This window comes from Cebus imitator, unplaced genomic scaffold (genome assembly GCF_001604975.1).
Source record: "Cebus imitator isolate Cc_AM_T3 unplaced genomic scaffold, Cebus_imitator-1.0 Scaffold149, whole genome shotgun sequence".
Classification (NCBI taxonomy): domain Eukaryota; kingdom Metazoa; phylum Chordata; class Mammalia; order Primates; family Cebidae; genus Cebus; species Cebus imitator.
The window spans coordinates 4,326,426-4,346,602 of NW_016107464.1; the positions used below are offsets into that span (position 1 = coordinate 4,326,426).

Consider the following 20,177-nt stretch of genomic DNA (forward strand, 5'->3'; position numbering starts at 1 on the left):
CCTGACAAGGGGAGCTGGAGAAGGCCAGTGTGATCACAGAGGGTTTATGAAGTCATCCTAGACCCATGACCTCTCAGAATCCTCCTGACAACCAGTGAAGGAGGAAGAATCTGATTTTAGAAATGAGAGAACTGAAACCCAGAGAAGGGAAGCAACCTGTCCAAGGTCACACAGCAGGTCAGGGGCAGAGCCAATGCTAGAACCTGTACTTCCTGCCTCCTTTCTCCTGAAACAAAGAGGCCACAATTGGAACACAGTCTTTAATATGATAAACCTCACAATTCTCCCAGAGAGCAAATTGCTACTAGAAGAGGCCAGGCCAGAGGACAAGAAAATACAAAAGAACACACCCTCTTGCCTTTAAAAACGGTCACTGGCTTCATCTGGACCGTGCCTACCAGCACAGAGTTAAAAAGGGCAGAAGGTCAGTTGTAAGCAAGGAAAACAGTCACATCAAAGCAGGGGGGCTCTGTGTGAAATGACTTTCTTTTAATTTCCTCTTATTAGGCTATAAAGTTGATTTAATAATAAAAACATGCTAAGGACTTTTTAATGTGTAATTGCTTACATATTAAAATTATGTAAAAATGCTTTCAATTAATGCTTAAGGATTCATCCAGTGAGATGACTTTGAACAGTTTTATAAAGGATGCCAGAGGAAGGGTTAGTCACTCCTAAAAAGGCAGCCTAAGTGACTGTAAATTTCCCAGTTATTCCTCAGACCCTCTAGGGAGCACAGGACAGATGTGACAGTGTTTTGCCTGTAAACAAGGACTCCAGAAGGCACTTATTGGTTCTGTTTTTGCTGCTTATTTAATCTGAGACTTGGTATTCTCCTCTGTAAAATGGGGATGATGAACATTCCTACAACTCACAGGCTTGTTTCGAGGATTAAGTGAGCTAATGAATGGAGAGTATTGGGGCAGTGTCTGGCACACAGGCAAGCCCTTTGCAAAAGCTAGTGAGTGTCATGCATGTCACCACCACTCCTTGGGTACCTCAGAATTCCTGGGGCTGAAGGCCAGTGGAGAGAGGGTCTCAGGTACTGAAACACTCTCTGCCTTTAGGTTAACTTGGGCTTCCAGATCCCAATCAATATCTACATGCTCTTGCCCCATGAGCTTTTCCTATCATTATCCTATCAAAAGCCTCATCTCCAGCCACTCCTCTCTAGCAACAAAGGCCCACCCTCTATGCCTTTCTCAAACTCTCCCCACAGCCTGGGTTGTCTGACTCAGTTCTCGTCACCACCACCTCCCACAACCCACTCTACTTGGATCACCCAAATTGGAAGCCCTTGTTCCCGTCTCTGAACTCTTGGAGAGCCACACTCTCACCTCAGTGCACCCACCACTGACCACCCCAGGTCCATGGCTGTCTGCTTTGTGGATGTTCCTGGAGGGTAGTGGTGGTGTCCGCACCAATTACTCGGTCCAGACACCAACAGAGCCTGGCCTGGAGCCCTTGTGATGACCAAGTGCACTGCACAGGGCCCAGGGACCACCTGCTCCAGCATTGGCAAGGGTGCAACCTACTTCCAGATGGGTGGGGGATCCTACAAAGAGTAACTAGAGAATTCAACAGCACAGTATACCACAGGAAGGACCAAACAGGCCCTCTCGCCCCCAATAACAACAATCTCATGCACATGTGCAAAGCCTATTTTCCACATGGGCATCAGCATCGCAGGCCCTATTTTACAATGACACCACAGCCCTCAGTGAGCTAAGAACCATCACCCACCCAGGCACCCAGGTCAGCCTGATAGGAATCCAGTGCCCTTCGTACTGTATCAGCAGGATGCCATGCACCTGGGGACCTTAAGCCTGGAATCAAGACCTGAAGAGGGAAAGAAAGGGTTGTGAAGCAGCCTGATCACTGCCTCAACAGGAGGCGTGGCCTGAGGATACCAAATACACAGACGTTAGGGCATGAAGAAAACCCAGAAATCTCTTTAAATTATACACGAGGAAACTGAGACCCAGATGGGCAGCAAGGCATGGAAACAGGCCAAGACCAGAATTGTATCATGAGAGACGAGTCAAGGAAGACGAAAAGGGGAAAAAGGACTGAACAATTAGCCAGGCCAGCAGTGAGAAAGGAAGCTGCCAGCCCTATCCAGACCTGTCCTATTGAGTTGGTCTCAGGTGCTATCTTTGTGGGGCTGGTCCTGGGTGACTAATGATGGTCACTGTACTTGAAAGGCAGGTCACAGTGGATCATGGCATCCTGGGAGCTCAGGGTTAATGTAGACCTCAGAAGTGGTTTGAGCCAGCCACCCATCTGAGACTGAACTCCCTTTCATGTCACTGCCCAATGCTGGCTGTCTTGCTTCTGCTTTGACACCTCTAGGGATGGGCAGCTCACTGGTTTACAAGATAGCTTCACATTTAATAAGTGGGTTTTTAAAAAAATCTCAAAAGGATTATAACTTTTCTGAGTCTCAGTTTCCCTACCTATAAAAAAGAAAGCTTAAGCCAGGTCACTAGATCTCCAACTAGGTTCCATAGAGCTACAGGGTTTAAGGAGACACCCCCAGAGATACTGCTGGGGTGAGAGGGGTGATGGGGATGGCAAGTGAGGTCCAGGCAATTGGGCTCTGAGGTTTGTGAAGGGCTGAGCATCCATCTTGGAGCCAGAGCATATTCCTGCAGGTGACACAAACTGGAGCCCATGGAGAGGATAAGCTGAGACATTCAGAGGGCAGGAGTGAAGAGGAGCCCCTGGGAGAAAGTGGCATACTTCCCCAGGCCCTCCATCCTAGTTACAGGCCACAGAGCTGGGCCACGCTCCCCACCACCCGCTGCATGGAGCCGAGGGACACAGAGGACGAAACCTTGTCAGTGAATTATTGCCCAAGCTGGCTGTGCTGGGGAATCTAAAGATCAAACTGCAGTGCACCAGGGCTGGGTGGGCCCTGGAAAGAATGCCCCAAATGATGGATCAAACAGGCTAGAAAGTCAGCCCCATCACTGACTTACTAGCTGGGATGTCTTGGGCTAGTTTCTTAACCTCTCTGTGCCTTGGTTTCTCCACTGGTCAAGTGGGGCAGCCTACATTCCAAAGGTTAATGGTGAGGACCCAGTTAAGAATTGATATCAAGTGCTGTAAGCAAGTACTAGAGAGCTTACCAGCTGCCTCCCTGTTGTTATTATCACTGGCTCATCCTTCCATACATAAGTGAACATGAGGGCACACAACGTGCTGCCCATCGTCACACAGCCAGTTAGCAGCCCAAAGCGGCTAGAAGCACTAATGACTGCCCGCTCTGAGGCTACTGCCTTGAGGGGGCAATCGAGGTCCCTGGGTCATTCAGGTGGAAAGTGGCCATCCCAGATCTGCTTAACTCCAGTCCAGGCTCCTCCTGCACAGGTACATCGTCTGTAGCACAGAGACGGGACAGCCTTCTTGTCAGCATTACACTTATTGATTCAAGATGCTGCCCTGTAACTACAAGTTACATGCACACACATATAAAATGTAGTATCATCTAAAAACGGTCACTCTAAAAGGTTTAACTTTTTCCATGTCACTCTCACTCCACTGCCATCACCAGCACCACCCTCTCTTCCGCCACCATCTCCGCCTCAAAGAGCTTCACGTCAGTTCTGCAAGCCTCCTGGAGCATCTACGCACCAATGGCTCATCCTAGCCCACATCCAGCCCTGCCATCCATCACTGGGGTGATGCCACAAAGAATTACACACAAATAATTCTGAGTCAAGAGGAGCTTCAGCAAGGATCGTTACAACCAGAAAACACCCCTTTTAATCACCTGTATTCTGAAAAACAAGAAATGTGGATAAACTTGGGCCTAGCTGCCAAGCTAGGAAGCAAGCATAGAGCGGCATATGCTAGAATGCCTCTTTGGAAAGAGAATGCATGAGGTCTTAACAGGTTCCTGGCTAAATCAAACTGCCCTGCCTTGGACTTGACCCTGTGGGGTGTGCCCTCATTAAAAAGTCAAAGTTGGCCAGGAGCAGTGGCTCATGCCTGCAATCCCAGCACTTTAGGAGGCCAAGGTGGGAGGCCACCCTAGAAGACACAGTGAGACCCCATCTCTACTAAAACTACAAGAAAATTTGCCTGGCAAGGTGGAATGTGCTTGTGGTCTCAACTACTCGAGAGGCTAAGGCAGGAGGACTGCTTGAGCCTGAGAGGTGGAGGTTGCAGTGAGCCAAGATTGTACCACTATGCTCCAGCCTGGGCAAAAGAGCAAGACCTTGTCTCAAAAAAAAAAAAAAAAAAAAAAAAAAAAAAAAAAAAGCTGAAGTCCCTCAGGTCATTTCTACCCAAATGAACTGCTACTCACCTTTGAAGTCTTCGGCAGCACCCAGTAAGGGACTCTGGCTCCATTCCTAAGGCACCAGGCAGTGGAAAACCCTCCACGAGGTCGGGCCCCCAACAGATGCCCTCTCCCATTCCCCTTCATTCCCGCCTCTGGACTCCTATAACATCCTGCCTGTGGCTCCAAGGGACCTCCATGTGCCATGTTCTGCACTCAGACTGAGCCACTTACTTCCATTGGTGCAACTCCAGGAAAGGAGCTGAACTTCTCAGTTTCCCTCAGCTGTAAAATGGGACATCTCCTTTGAAGAGACATCAAGAGACTTAATGAGGGTATATGTAAAAGTGCCCAGCATGGAGTCTGGTCCCTGACAGAGGTTCCTGCCATTTCTTCACGTCTAGGATGCCCGGGCATCTGACACTAACATGACACTTCCTTCAGTACCCAAAGTTTGCAAAGCCCAGGCCATACTTAGTACTCTGCCATCAATTCACTGTGTGTCCTCAAGCAAGTCTCTGTCCCTCCCTAACCTCAGTTTCCCCATCTGTAAAATGAGGCTGTTAGGTTTAGATGACCTCAATGATCCCTCCCCACCCTGACATTCTGAACATGACCCAAAGTCACTGCTGTAACCACCACCCCTTTAAGCTGGAGCCAACGCCTGCTGAATGCAAGACTGACAGAGCTGCAGGGAGGTGCAGGCCACAGCCCAAGGGCTGGAGCTGGTCCTGGGCCTTCCTCAGAGCTGGTGTCTCACCAGGCCTGGTGGAGGGGATGGGATGCGCTGGCCGCAGTTATCACAGGGTTCAGGCATGCATACACATCTACGGCAAGAACTCCCCAAGCCAGCCGGCTTCCCCAAGGGAAAGAGAGCAGGATGCCTTCCCTCAGGACCCTGGCACCAAACACAAGCTCAGCTCTTGGCCTTTTGCTGCCCACTGAGACTGCTTTGCCAGAGGAGATTAGAAAGATGGGACTGAGTGCGAGGGAAATCCTCCAGAAGGCTGCACCTAAGCTGGTCCACTGCCCTCTATGCTGCCCCTCACAAAGTGGCCAAGAGTTCTGGAGGCCACAATGGTGATCAAAGAATCTCCTTCCATGAACAGGAGGAGCAGGAGACAGAGAACAGCAGAGGCAGAGCCCAGAAGGTACACCCAGATCCTTCAACAATCAACCTGCATGGGCTCCACAGCCCAATAAGCTGACATTGGACATGGACCCGGCACAGGCTAAGTGCTCAGTAAATGCCACTTCCTCTCCCTTCTTAAAGGTAGGAATGCAAACAAAACAAAACAAAACAAAAAAAACCTAGACAAATAAGTAATAAGAGGGCCACAGAAAAGAGGTATCTGTATCCCAAGTCCCCAGATATACAGGATACCAATTAGGTAGGCCTCCAAAGCCAGGGCTGCCCAAACTTGCTCCTCCCAGCCACTTTCTTGCACCCTGCAGCACAATGTGTTGATGTGCCCCAGTTCATGGCCCTGCCTATGTGAGGTCACAGGGGCCAGCCCACACAGCTGCCCTCTTGAGCCAGGTGAAGCCACAACAGGGGGTTTCCCTTTTGCTTGCAACCTTCCCCCAATCCTGCCTACAAGATGACTGATGTCTGATAACCCTTTACTCCTTAAAGATCCTCCAAGTGTTGTATTATCTTGGCTAAAATAGGCCCCCGGGATGCTGAATGCCCAGCCACGTTCTTGACTCCACATAATTGCTTTGACAAGGTTTTGTCATCAAGGGCCAACAGAAAAGCAGCCACTGGAGGGAACATATCCATGCTTCCTGTAACCCTGTCACGTAGACCAGGGTTCTTTATGCTGCTTCCAACTCCAAAACAAAGATTTCTCGGTATGTGGCCAGAAATAATTTTGTCTCTACTAGTAATCTGGTCAGCTCTCTTCTATTAAGCGATGAAAGCCAGGTGACCCAACCTGCTTTCCTTTTTGCCCTGCCTAGTAGGAAGCTCCAAGTAAAGTTTCATGTCTCAAATGCTTTATCTTTCTTCACTCAGAAATTTCTGATAAAACTACTTTTTCTCCCTCTTCTCCCTACTTACTTCTTGGCCCCTACCTTTGGTTAACTATATATGATATCCTTGTATCTGGACTATCATGGTGCCCTGCCAGTTTTTTTCCCCAATATAGGTGAAACATAAGCAGGTAAATCATGGGAAAGATTTAATACAGCACTGCTCCCACCTACCACCTTGAAAGCACACACCATGCCCCCACTGAAGCTAACTGGGGACCACCCAGCAGTGCCTTCACTTCCTCTTTCTTCCCTCCTGCTGAGCCATGAGCCCCAGCTCCACTTACCTGTCATGATCCTCTGCGCCTCGTAGGGCTCCATGTAGCCTGCACTCTCCCCCTTTCCTGCTTTGCTCTTGAGATCATTCTTGGCATCAAAAGGATCTGAGTAGTCATCTGCTATGGTCACCTGCAAGAAGGAAGATGGCGGGTGTAAGTCCACCTTTGGCTTTTTTTTTCCACATCTTTTCACAGCTATGCTTTGAGCCTCAGCTAGATGAGCAAGGAAAGGCAGGGAAGGCAGGAACCAAAGCCGACGCCCGGACTCAGGGAGCTCCACGTCTCATAGGGCTGACGAATGGGACCCACGCTGGCAGGGCTTCACCAAGGGGAAGGCCCTCTGAGCTGCTGCATGCCTGGCCCGCTCTGGGCACAGTGAGGTGAGAACAGAAGGGCATCTGGTGGAGGTAACAATGTACACTAAACATGGAGGCAAGAACCTGGAGGGCATCCTCAGGGAATGCGAGTTGCTCGGCTTAATGGAATGGAAGTGGAGGAAAAGTTGGAAGCGAGATCTCAGAAAGCCTAGAAATGCTGACAAGCCCCTGGTGCTGGCTGAGGCACAGAAGAGTTTGTCTAGAGATAATTAGCTCGGCGTTCCATTTCCCCAAACCTGGAACACTACCATGCCTTGGGTCATCAGACAACAATCTGGTGAGATCAACATACTATAAAGATCACAGTAGCCCCAGACAGGCCAAATAAAAACACAAAAGCAGCCCAAGGATGGTCAGTCAGTCAGTCAGGGCCATAAAGGACCCTAGAAACAACAAACACAAAGGCCCCTGGACAACACAGGGAAACTGAGGTCCAGTGTGAGGAGAGGCTTGGTCAGATCTTCCGCCTCCCAGGGCCCCTGCCTAACCTCCCCACTTGTTTGTATTCCAGAACACGCCCCTGCCTCTTCTCCCCAGAGAAAAGTTCGACAACTCACGAGTGAGTCACCTGGGGGTGGGGGAAACTCCCATGACAACCTGAGTGTTTGGGATTCTAACACTTCAGAGACCACCATTCCGCAGTTTCCCTGGAGAAAAGTAAAAATTCTCGATTGGAGGCTCCAATTAAACGTGGCCACTCTTCCTCCTCCTTTTTACTTCCTAACCTTTAGGAGGGGCACAGAACCCACCTAATCCATGCCCCTCCTGCATAACCCCTCTTCATCACAAACTTGCCCTGGGACTTTCCTCTTGCCCTCTTTGGTCACATTATCTGGCAAAGTCCAAGCCCTCAAGCCAGCACCAACCGGCTGCTTCTCTTGGGAGGGGGTAGGTTAGTGTTCCTCTCAACCCTTGGGGTTACATGAATTGTTATTTAAATTGTAGGTTTAATTAAAAACCACAGGAGCCTGCTCTCTCTCCCAGCTCCTGGAATGTAAGGCATTTGAGGGGCCTGCAAACTCACGGGAAGGGAAAATCCCCCTTTGTCTGCCTGGTAAATGGCAGCTTGTGGCAGCCACCCTGGCAGGGTGAGTGAGTGACTGCCAGCTGCCCGGAATGTGGTGCCAGAGGAGGGACAGCAGGCAGCAGCTCTGTCCCTGGCAAGTGGCTGGAGGCCAACAGGAGGTTTAGCACACAGCATTTACTGCTCCCCAAGCAAGAGAAGCTCATCAGTGAAAACCAAAGCCCAGAGTGCCCAGCAGTAGAACATCTACGGATCCTGCTGCCCCTACTCAACCGCTTTCTCCATGGCTGTGGGTCAGGCTCTGAGTCGCAGTGGGGGTGGCTTCCAGATGCTGACATTGTAATGGCAGCCTTTCTTGAGACCCACTGAGCTCAAATGACACGAAGCTGGAGAAAGAAGGGGTGGGAGAGAGCTAGGCCTTACGATGTCTTTCACTTGTTATTTCTACTTTACCATTTGCGGAACACATTAGGGAGAAAATTATACACATGAACTGCTGTCAAACAGAACAGTTCAGACACTGGTCAGGTGCAGAGTTTTGTGTCTCAGAGTTCAAAAGGGGCCAGACATCCAAATGGAGAAAATGTAGCTGCTGTGGATGACATCTAATCTCATTTCTCTTGTCCCAGACTTCCTCACTGTTTCATTTCAACATGAACATCCTTCATCTACTCTGCAATAAGGAGGGGAAACATTTTTTCCCCTGGAAAATAAAATCATTTTGGGGAATTTGCTGGTGGGTGGGAGGGGCAGTTGGGTTCCAGTCTCCATGGTAATTTACAAATCGCCATTCCAGCTCTCAGAAGTGCTTTGTAATTTGCAAACACAGAGGTTTGCAGGATATAAACCAAATCTTTGCTTGCCCTGGGACAGGAGTTCTGGAAGGCCTGTGATTCAGCAAGTGCTACCTATATTTTCTAGTTAAAATGAGATCTGAGCTTAGGCTGTCACGGAGCTGCCTGCTCTGCTTATTTCCGTTTCAATAAGAATTTACAAATCCTAAAACCAGGAAAAGCCCTTGGTCTCTGCTGACATATGGTTCCAGTTATACCTGCTGACAGATGAAAATCTTTCCATTAAAAAAAAAAGAGGTCTAGAATTCTGTTAGTATAAGAAGCAAATCGGAAAGTTCCTAAAATGTATATTTAATCAATTTACTTTTAAACTTCAAAGTGAGGTTGGTGGAGAAAAAGAAACTTGAGGTTTGAGCAACTTGAAACTTGGCAAATACTACACTGAACTGTATGACCTTTTGCAAAATCATGTCCTAGTTTTGGGAATAAAAATTCAACCAGGTGTTGAGAGTTGAGAGGCAGTCAGCCAGAGTGCCCTGTGAACTACCAGAGGCCCCAGCCACCAGGACTGGGCAGTGTAACGACTGTCCAAGCTGCCCGGGGCTCACTGCAAGGCCAGGCAGGAGGTTTGCTGCTTTTCTGAGCTAAAAGAAAGGGAATGAGTTTTCTCCAGATGTGAGATTGGATTTCTGATGAGATTGATTTTGCTTTGCTTTAAAACTTCCCAGTTAGCAGACAATTCCTGTACATCTAACTGAACAATTAAACCAAAAGGGAGCCAGCTGGGACTCCTCTGCAGGCCAGACCACCTAGGTATACAAGAAGCTTTCCTTTGATTCTGATCTCAGATTGGCAGAGACCTGGCATCCATAGAGTCAGAGCTGAGCACTAGCAGAAAAAACAGCTGTAGAGTGCCGCTGCTTAGCCAGTGAGCCACATCTTCTTTTGTTTGCTTGGCCTCTGGGGATGAGTGCTAAACCCCAGACAAGCATCTTTCTTGCTTTCAGACAAAACTACAGACCCCAGGTCAGCCCAAAGCCCCTAAAGGGCTTCCACAGGCTTGTCCTCCTAGAGACCTGGTCTAGCCTCCCCTTGTTTTCCACAGGGCCGACTGCAGCTCAGAGGGCAGGGCACTGTCACAGTCACCTAGAAAACCAGCAGTGGCCTGGGGGTGGCTTCTCCATGCCTCTTCTCTGTAACACACACACTGCTGGGGCCCCTGTGTTTTTATCTTGGGAGCTTCACTTTGTGATAGGAAGTAGTCTGCAGCTGTTCATCTCCAAGGGAAAGAACTAGAGGAAGGTGGGTGTTGCCCCTTGGCCACGCTTCCCTGTGCACTGGTGAGTTTCAGTTGCTTTTGTAGGACAGCTGCACTTGCGTGCAGAATTGGGTCCTCTCCACATACTCAGTGGAAATGTACTTTGGTGGAGACACTTAGAAGGGTTAACTTTGGGCAGAATTCATTGAAATCCCCAAATGCACCTAGTTTGACCCAGCAATTTAACTTCTCAGTATTTATTCCCAAATGTGCACTAGGGTCCATGGGCAAGGATGCTGCTTGAAGAAATCAGGAGAAACCACCCGAAACTGCTACATCCATCAACAGGGGAACTGCTAAATAAACTGTGCTAGTTCCATATGATGTAACATTATGCAGCAGGCTGGGGGGCAAAAAAAAAAAAGCAATTGCTCTGCGTGAGCTGGCATAGCGCTCCACGACATAGCTCTGAATGGAACGCAAACAAGCTTTGGAATGATAAACACAACATGATACCTACTTATGAAAAACAAAACAGAAACCTGTATCTCTATTAAGTTAAAGAAAAGCTCTGGGAGATGTACACTCCAAACTGACTCCTCTTTGGGGAGGAGGGAAGGACTCATCATGGGGTGCTTAGGGGAAGTCAAAAGAAGACCTACTTCTCTGTAATGTTAAAACATTTTCTAACAAGGAGAACATATTTGTGTACTATATGCAAAACTAAACTTGCTTAAAAGCACTCCTCTTCCACAGGTTATTTTTGGTATAGTAGACAGACTGTTTCCCAAACTTGCCTGAAGATAGGAGTGGCCTGGAATGCTTGTTAAGGAAACAGATTCCTAGCCCCAATAATCTGTATTTTAACAAGCAGATCAGGTGATCCTTATCAGGAAAGCTTAGGAAACAATAAGCTAGAGCCAGCACCCTTCCCCACCAGTCTAGAGGCAAGCCTCTAGACATTACTCTGGAATTTCACTTTGCCCAGATATTGCTTAGCCCTGTTCATTGAAGTGAAACAAGAAGTTTGTGTTAACTGCTGCCCTTTTGCTTTCTTCCCTGGGGGTCAACTGGAGAAAGAGAGGATCCAACATGCCATCCCCAGGATCTAAGATGTGGAGGAAATGGCAACCTCTGCAATCATGTAGGCTGGCTCCACATTCGGCCTGTGCAGGGGGAGAGGGCTACCAAAATCTCACAAGTTACCATTAAAGAACTCACTCATGTAACCAAACACCACCTGTTCCCCAATAACCTATGGAAATAAAAAATTAAAAAGAAATAAAACAGACTTCTGCCCTGCCCCTACCCCAAAAGGGAAGGGGTGGGGGGCAGCCCAACAGGGATCCTAGCCCCGAGGGTGTGTAAGGCAAGACTCTCTGTTTTAAACCCACAACAGCTTTCAGGCCAAGGCCACTTTGCTCTCAACAAGCTTGCTCCAGGAAAATCACCAGCTCCAGGAAGGACTGCTGGCAGTGCCAAGAGGAGCCACTGCAGAAAGGCAAAGGGAATCCCTGCTGAAATTGCTTAAACCTGCTGAAAAGAATCATGAGGCATTGCTGGGTGCAGTGGCTCACTCCTGTAATCCCAGCACTTTGGGAGGCTGAGGCAGGTGGATCACCTGAGGTCAGGAGTTCGGGACCAGCCTGACCAACATGAAGAAACCGTGTCTCTACTAAAAAAACAAAAAAATTAGCCAGGTATAGTGGTGCATGCCTGTAATCCCAGCTACTCGGGAGGCTGAAGCAGGAGAATCACTTGAACCTGGGAGGCGGAGGTTGCAGTAAACTGAGATCAAGCCATTGCACTCCAGCCTGGGCAACAAGAGTGAAACTCCATCTCAACAGAAAAAGAATGATGAGGCTGGGCCAGCACTTTGGGAGGCCAAGGCAGGCGGATCACCTGAGGTCAGGAGTTCAAGACAAAGCCTGGCCAACACATAGTGAAATCCCATCTCTACTAAAAAATACAAAATTAGCTGGGCATGGTGGCACATGCCTGTAGTCCCAGCTACTTGGGAAGCTGAGGCAAAATAATTGCTTGAACCCCGGAGGTGGAGGTTGCAGTGAACCGAGATCACGCCACTGCATACCAGCCTGGGCAACACAGAGAGACTCTGTCTCAAAAAAAAAAACGGTTAGAGAGGCAGAGTGGCTGCCATCTTTCAGGACTGGGTGGCCTACACTGTCCCTATTGCCCCATGATCACCCTTATGTGCCCTGCTGTCTGGGAACTACCAACTCAGACATGAGCTTGCTGACCAGAGGGTCTCTGTGCTGCTCTCCTGCCCTGGAAAGTGAGGAGGCAGCACCCCACAAGTCCCCTGATTCTTGGCAGGCCCTTGACTTCTTTCTGCTCTACTCCAAAGCAAACGGCATATGAATGCACTTGAGAATGTTCTCAATGCTCCCAGTCAGACGCTTTTCTCACTGATTCATCTTTAAGATTGTACACTAATTTCCTTAACAGTTTGGGGGCCACAGAGCTCTTTGAGAATCTGATGACTGCCTCCCCTCATCACATCACATATACCCTCAGAGAGCTGCTGGGCATACCACAGGAAGGTCATGAACCAAGCCCCTCTGCCTGGGGCCATGATAACAAACAGTGAAAACAAGGCACTGTCTCCTTTGCCTTAGCAAGGCTGTAGGTGCGCAGACCCGAGGTGCTGACTGCATTGTAATTTAATACTCATTATTCGCCTGGCTAAAAATGCAGTGTGGTGGTGTGTGATACAAGCCTACCACTGGCTGTGCGGGGGGTCACTGTGAGAGAATGACGGCCTGGGGCTCTTTGTCTTGGCTTGCCAGGAGCCCTGTCCCTCTCACCAACTCTGGGGGTCAGGAGGGCTCCTTGAAAATGAGTCAATAGCATTTGGGGGCGTGAGGTGGCAGCAGCAGCAGAAGTGCCTCTGTCCCCTCTCCGATGCCTAAAGTCCCAGTCCTCCTTTGGGACCCCTCATAACACAGGACCTGGCAGGCCTGATGTCCACAGGAAGGAGGCTCTGTTGCCATGCCAACAAAGATGACACTAAAGAACAGAGATCTGGGGGTCTGGAGAGGGCTTCAAATAATTAAGAGGCTTCTCAGAGAAGAGGCAGTGGACAGATGTTCTGTGCAGACCCAGCAGCCATAGAGGCCAGCTAGGTGATTCAGGAAAGACATCCGACAGCCAATAAAGGAACATGCTGCCTGGGAAAGGGAGCCCCTGCTCCTTGGGGTGTCCAAACAGAAGCTCTACGATGGGCTTCTGCTTTGGGTGGAGGCTCAGCTGACTGGATGCCACTCTCACTATCTTTCCAGTGCACATCCAGTGCAGAGCCTGACTCAACTTGGGCACAGAGGTCTGAGCTGCCTCAAGCAGAACCCTGGCTTTAAGGACTGGCTAAGTGGGTGGCTGTTTGCAGAAACCCCACCATGGCTGAGGCGGGCAGGGTTTCTAAAGCCCCGAGGCTGACCAGTGGCAGCTAGGTTGCAGCAGCTGCCCAAGGCTGTGCAAATATACAGAAAGGCAGGTGGTAGTGCAGAAAGGATGAGGCCAAGCAAGGACAGTCCAGACAAGTGGAGCTCTGGAACTGGCTCTGCTATACCCCTGCTGGGTAACTCTGGGCAACCTGTTTTCCCTGAGTTTCGGTAGGTCACCTGTGAAATGCAGCAGGGTGGTTTGCCTTCTCAGCTTCACATCAAGGTTGTAACAAGCAAATGATCAGATGATCCAGGGATGTGTCAGTAATTTATAAAGAAAAGGCCATGTTCTCATTACAGAGCAGGTGGCACCTCCAGGACGAAGGTAAGTGTGGTGAGGCAAAGGAGAGTGTGTCTTGTTTTCACTGTTAGTGACACGGTAAGGAAAAGCACCTTGAGGCAGGGTCTCTGCCCATGAGAAGATAAAAATCTGGCAGGGAAGACAAGACAAAGACATGAAAAGAAACCCCTGCTAAGGCCCCAGTGATTACCAGGGAAAATGGCTACAATTATGCATGACAACAGCTGTCCTATTTCTCAACCACAAAAAGGAAAATATTTGTGAATGCTCCTTTTTCCCCCTTTCATGCTTTGGGTAAGATTCATGCCCTAACTGGGGCACCTGGCCAAGTGGTGGAGAAGCTCTCACGACTCTCAAGGCACTGCTGCCTGTGTGCTGGGAGACAGCACTATGTGGTCTTTGCCTATGGCCAGCAGCCTGGATCTATCCACAGCACTCAGGGATGTGGGCACACCCCACGCGGACATACACACAAGCGCCCCCCTGTTCGCCTCTTCCTGTCTTCAGCTTTGACTATCATCATAGACCAACTCTCCTTATAGGCATGCCAATAAATCACCGCTGACATGGTAAGGAAATTAATTTAGGGAAGATTAATTAGCTATATTCACGCACTCAGCTGCAACTGCTGGAAATCAGAGGGTGGGGAGGTCGCTTGTCCACTCCACTTAGGACTGGTTCACTTTCTACCTTCTAAGATCTGGCTCGCATGCAGAGTCACCTCAAAGTTCTAAGCCCCCTCTTGCATGCGTGAAGGCCCCTGCCAAGTACTCTGCCCACATACCTCCAGGGGCCAGGAACACATGATGTGGCAACACAGTCCTTTGGAACAGCCATCACTATTAAATTGGTCTTCCCTGCACTGAACTGAAATCTGCCTCCCAGCAGCCACTATCCGCTTCTTTGTACTAACCTAAGATGTTCTGTCCTAAACGCTCCTTTACAGACCTGCCAGTGACCTGCCTCACATGTCAGGAGGCTGGGAGCGTGGGGGGTTAAAGTGGTCACCACTGGTCTTTCCAGTCCTGCTCCTCCCACGGCCACAGCTGCTTGCCTAGACACCTGCAGGCTCCAACTTGTTAGGAAAAACACATTCCAAATTACAGCCTCTGTCAGCTCCTCTCAGGCCTGCTTGTTCGGCCTGTCTCTCTCTCTCTCTCTCTGTCATACACATAGCCCACTGTCTTCCAGCTTCACCCCCTCAGAGTGAGCTGTGGGTCCTGGGTAGGAGGCTGCTGGGAACAGAGCCTGGCTCCACCCTCTGTTTACCCCAGAACCTCAAGTGGTAGAGAAGGGCTTTTCAGCATCTTTCAAGTGGTGGGAGGTTCTATTTTGAACTGAGAAATACCTCAATCCTAGGATTTCTTTCTTTCTTTTTTGTGAGATGGAGTAAAGAAAAGAAAGAAAGAGAGAAAGAGAAGAGAGAGAGAGAAGAAAAGAAACAAAGAAAGAAAGTTGGTTAGTTGCCCAGGCTGGAGTACAGTGGTGCCTCCCGGGTTCAGACGATTCTCTCCCGGGTAGCTGGGATTACAGGTGCGTGCCACAATGCCCGGCTAATTTTTGTATTTTTAATAGAGACAGGGTTTCACTATGTTGGTCAGGCTGGTCTCGAACTCCTGATGTCCTGATCCGCCCACCTCAGCCTCCCAAAGTGCTAGGATTATAGGTGTGAGCCACTGTGCCCGGCCAATCCTAGAATTTCTTAACTGCTTTCAGCCAGGGACTATGGATAGAAAATCCAGCACATCCCTCCTGAGGACAAAAACACCCAGGGAGGGGTCTGTAGTCTACTGAAAAGACCCCTGGAGGATTGTCTATTCTGCTAGGTCTCAAACTCTTAGGTGTGCATGATTTCTGCAAAGGCAATTTACACAGAATCCCAACATGTACCACTAAAGAAAGTGACACCATGCATAGTCTGAAAACCATTTATCCACTGGGGACAGAAGGCCCTGAGTGGAGATGAACTTAGTAAGGTCAATGCCAGGAACAGGTAACCCAATCTATGCTTCTGAACTCCCTGTTCCACACAATTTCTTCAATGGGTATACCACTAACTTTCCTCTTAAAATCACCTTTAAAAAATATCCACCTCAATTGTCTCACAGAAGAACCCCTTCCCCCACCCCTGTTCCTCTTACAAGGGCCAACCACTCATCGCCGTGGACAGCTCTTTGTGGGAGGTGGGCCCTGGGCCAGGCTGGGTCTCCATGGAGCCATTGACTGAACTGCCCCTTATTCTCCCTTGAACCTCAACTTGGCTCTGCTCAGCTCTCCTGCAGACCCCATCAACCTCTGCCCACCTTCCCAGACAGCCCTTCCTCTCAGGCTTCTTGCTCTAGGGAGTATGAATGCTCCTCTAGGGGCCTGGGCCACTGTCTAGAAAATGCTCTCAGACCAGCCCTGGTCACAAAGAGTAAGAACAAGATTTCCTCTCTGTTCTCCTTCAGAGCTAAAGGCTGGACGGGTAAGGTGAAGGTACTAGTTAAGCTCAGGGTAACAGGTGCCAGATGGTTCCACAAATCATTTAGCCATCTGTCCTCACCTTCCTCATTTGTGACATGAGGATGGAGCAAGGCCTGCCTGAGCTAATGCACATGGTGTCTTCAGAACAGGGCTAGCACCACCCTGTGTGTGATCACCACCAGCTCAACACACCATCCAGTCTGCAGAGTCCCTCCTCTAACAGTCAAGGAAACCAAGGCCTAGAGAGGGCAAAGGTCCTGCCAAGGTCACCTGGACATCACATCTCCAGACTATGCCCTCTCCCCATGTTGATGAGGAGCCACCAGAGGTTCCAAGTAGACAAGTGACATAGCAGAACATTCCTGAGCAGGTGACAGAACCGGACTCCCACCAAATCCCAACCACGAGAGGACCTATGCCATTTGTTGAACTATGTATTACAGCATGCCTCCCACACTGGTTTTAGACAGCTTAATTCAAGGCATTTTTCTGCTTCTGATAGGCATAGCCTGTTGGTCCCCTGTTTCCTTCCCAAGGAAGGATCAGGAATGCCCATGAGGCTTTCTCATGGTAACATAAGGCTCTATACAGTAAGAAATAACTTCCAGGGAGCTCACAGGAAAAGTATGTAAAAGTAAAACAGCAGCGCCTGTGAGCCAAAGGCCTTTCCTGTGCAACGTGGTGCCTTTCAAAGCTAGGCGTCTGTGCCCCAGCCAGGGCCTGAGGGTCACCAAGTGCACCCTCTCTTTCATGTGTGCTACCTGTGCTAGAAGCCGAGGTTAAACGGGAGAAAGAGCTCAGGCCTGGAGGAGCATGAGATTGGGCCAGCACAGTGTGTTTCAATGATCAGCTGCAGAAGCCCAGGAACCCACGCTAAGTGAAGGATCATTTCTCCCTGAACGGGGCCCATTAGGATGACTCATGCACATTTCCCACAGGGGAGCTGAAAGGCTGGGCCAGGCCCCTTTAAGGCACAAGCAGCACTGAACAGCTGCTCTCCCCAAGAGTCACTCTCTCTTTATTGAGGATACGCAGCAACAGCCACAATTACCAGCCCCATGTTTGAGGGCTCCCAATTATATTCCGCTTAACATCAGGTGCTCCATAAATGCTGATTCACTTTTTAAAATAATGCTGTATCCTCCAGCAACCAAGCCTTGATGAACTCTTTCTCCTGTGCTGTCATCTAGGCTGGGAAACCATCCCTGTACCCCATAGGCCTGTTTCTCACATGTACTCAGCGCTTTCTAATGTATAGGAAAGTTACTGTGGTTGGGTCTTTGCAATGTCAAGTAGATCTGTGACAGTGTCTATCGCTGTTTAGGCCTGTCACCTCAGCCTCCCTCCACGTGCCTGGCAATGGACTCTGCGGCAGGGAAAAAAGAGGAGAGAAAAGGCAGGCCTGTTCCCCCCGCTCTTGTGGAGCGTCCAGGCCCCCAGGGCAGATGGGCATTACTCAGTTCACCTCCCTAAGGCAGGCTGGCATTTATATGGGGAGGCACAGGGAGTAAATTCCTGGGTGAAGGTGCCTTCACATCCTGCACTGAACTGCAGCTACTTGTAGGCCGGTCTGCTTCCCTTCCACTGGGAAGGTAGGTTCTGGAGCTCTGTTCCCTTTTGTCACAATATAGTCCCTGGCATACAGCAGGGCCCAGCAAGGTGTGCTGGGCTGGAGCCAGGGGCAGGGCAGGGTGGGGCCTCCAGGGTGGCAGATTCTAGGCCCTGAGTTCTAGCACTTCCAGATTTCTCACCAGCTGTGGGGCTCTACCTTCTCTAAGTCTGAGCTCTCCCACTTTCACTGGGAAAACATCTTCCTTCTGTGGTGCAGGAGAAGCTAAGTCAATGAACCAAGGGATACATAGTGTCTGACACATCATGCTGGCATAGGCAAGGGCACGAGGGCACTGGAGAACACAGAAAAGATGCTGCTCTTATCCTCTAGAGGCCACAGGCCATGGGGAACCCAGACACAGACCTTGAAGCAAGCCGTCAAGTGCACGTGGTTGATCTAGGAGGAGACACTTACCGTGGAGAGGGAAAATGGGCCTGAGGTGAGTATCAGGAAAGCTGGGTTACTAAGCCAGCTACCCACGGCAGGCAACTGGAGCTTGATCTGATGAGGAAACTCTGGGAAACCATGCACAACCCACCCCTAGAATTACCTTACCAAGGGTGAGGGAGCTGGGGGTCAGGTAACAACTCCTGAGAGCTCCTGGTATAGGCAGAGCAGCTGTCCCCATTCCTATGTTCTAGAAAAGCCCTCAGGCACAGAGATGTTGATGAGCCAGCTAAAGGAGGCCAGACTGGGGAGGCAGAAGGGACAGGGTGGGGTCCTGATAGCATCTGCTGTCCATGGCACGTGGCACCTCCTGGAGAGGGATGGAGCTGAGCCAAGAGGTCTCTTCTGGTGCGTTTACCCCACTGAAGCAATGGTACTATGCGGGGCTCCTATCTGCTTGGCCCCTACCCTGGATCTCATTCCCTATCTCCCACCCAGGGTTTGGAGGAGATAATGGCTTTGCAAATGTATCAGAGACTGCACAGAATCACAGGAGTCCCCAGAAGCCACCCTCCCTCGTGCAGGCTGCTCCCCTCCCAAAGCCGAGGTATCATATTCTCCTGGGCTAGAGCCCTGTCCCAGACACTAAGCAGGCACCTCCCTGAGGAAGCACATGGACAAAACCAAATGGGGACCCTATGGGCCTGTTTAGACACTGCAAAGGCCTGCTTCACGGAGGGCCCAGAGCTGTTGTGCCAATAATGGACGGGCTCATGCACTCTGTGATACCTATGATAGCCTCAGGGGTGAGTCCATGTGGATCAGGCCACAGTCCCTCATGATTGGCTACTGGCAAATCAGAACACCATGGTGCATATATTTCATCACCCTACAGCTGGGATGCTGGAAACCCAGGCATGCTCACAGCCCCACACAGAAAGAAGCAAGCCATCTTCAGGGAAGCTCTTCCTGACTGCCTCTAAAACCAATCTCCTTTGTGCAAACAACTATGGCTCAGGCCACACCAGAATTGTGGAAGAGGAACTCCAGCCAGAAGGCCTATGGCACCTCTGACCTGACAATGCCAGCTCCAGAGCAGGGTGAGTTAGCTGTGGAGACATGCTACACAGCCAGTGAAAGTGAAGGAGTCTATTAATTCATTAAAACAAAATCCTTCTTGGCATTTCAGCAATTGACAAAATCAGGTCTCAAAACAGTACTTACAAAGGATTCCATTTTTCTAAAATATAACATCAAAGAAATGTGTTTATATGCATAGAAAAGGGACCAGAAAGAAATGAAGTAAAATAGAGCACACACAGATGCATACACTCTGCCTCCCTGGTCACCTGCCATTCCACGGGCTGGTGGGGTGAGGGGGGCACCTTGCCCATTGCTCCTCTCTGATCAGGCTCTCCAAGGCCAGGGCATGGATGAGTGGACACAGGGCCACTGAGCTTCCCAGGCCCAAGGAACACTCTCTGCTCCTAGAGCCTCCCTTTCATAGCCCTGCAACCTAGCCAGATGCCTATTTGTAAACATATAAATGATTCTAGTCCACCAGAGTCTTTGCCTTGAAATCTCCACCAGGCCTAAAGCTTTCAACACCAAGTGGTCCAATCAACTCTACTCAGCCCCAGCCTGGCATAAAGGGGTGTGAGTAAATGCTGGGGGAGTTAGTGAGCAAATGAATCTACGGAGGGTCTATGGGGCCATTTCTCTCCAAGGCAAAGCCAAAAGTCCTTGCCAATAAGGGACAACGCATATAACAGTACAGACAAGCAGGGTTTCAACTCAAGTGCTTGGCCCATTTTCTGGCTGCATGACCTTGGGCAACTTACATGACATACTTGATCTCTCTGTGCTTCCATTTCCTCATTTATAAAATGAGAGTAAT

The 20,177-nt window shown here is 49.7% G+C and overlaps 1 protein-coding gene across 1 annotated transcript in view; it reads right to left on the minus strand.

The window, feature by feature from the left end:
* SHB (SH2 domain containing adaptor protein B) overlaps nucleotides 1–20,177 on the minus strand; it is a 151,781-nt gene that overhangs the window by 91,463 nt on the left and 40,141 nt on the right. The window contains exon 2 of the mRNA XM_017543221.2: nucleotides 6,607–6,727. Within this exon, the coding sequence (XP_017398710.1) occupies nucleotides 6,607–6,727 (121 nt within the window). The remainder of the gene's footprint in view (nucleotides 1–6,606; nucleotides 6,728–20,177) is intronic.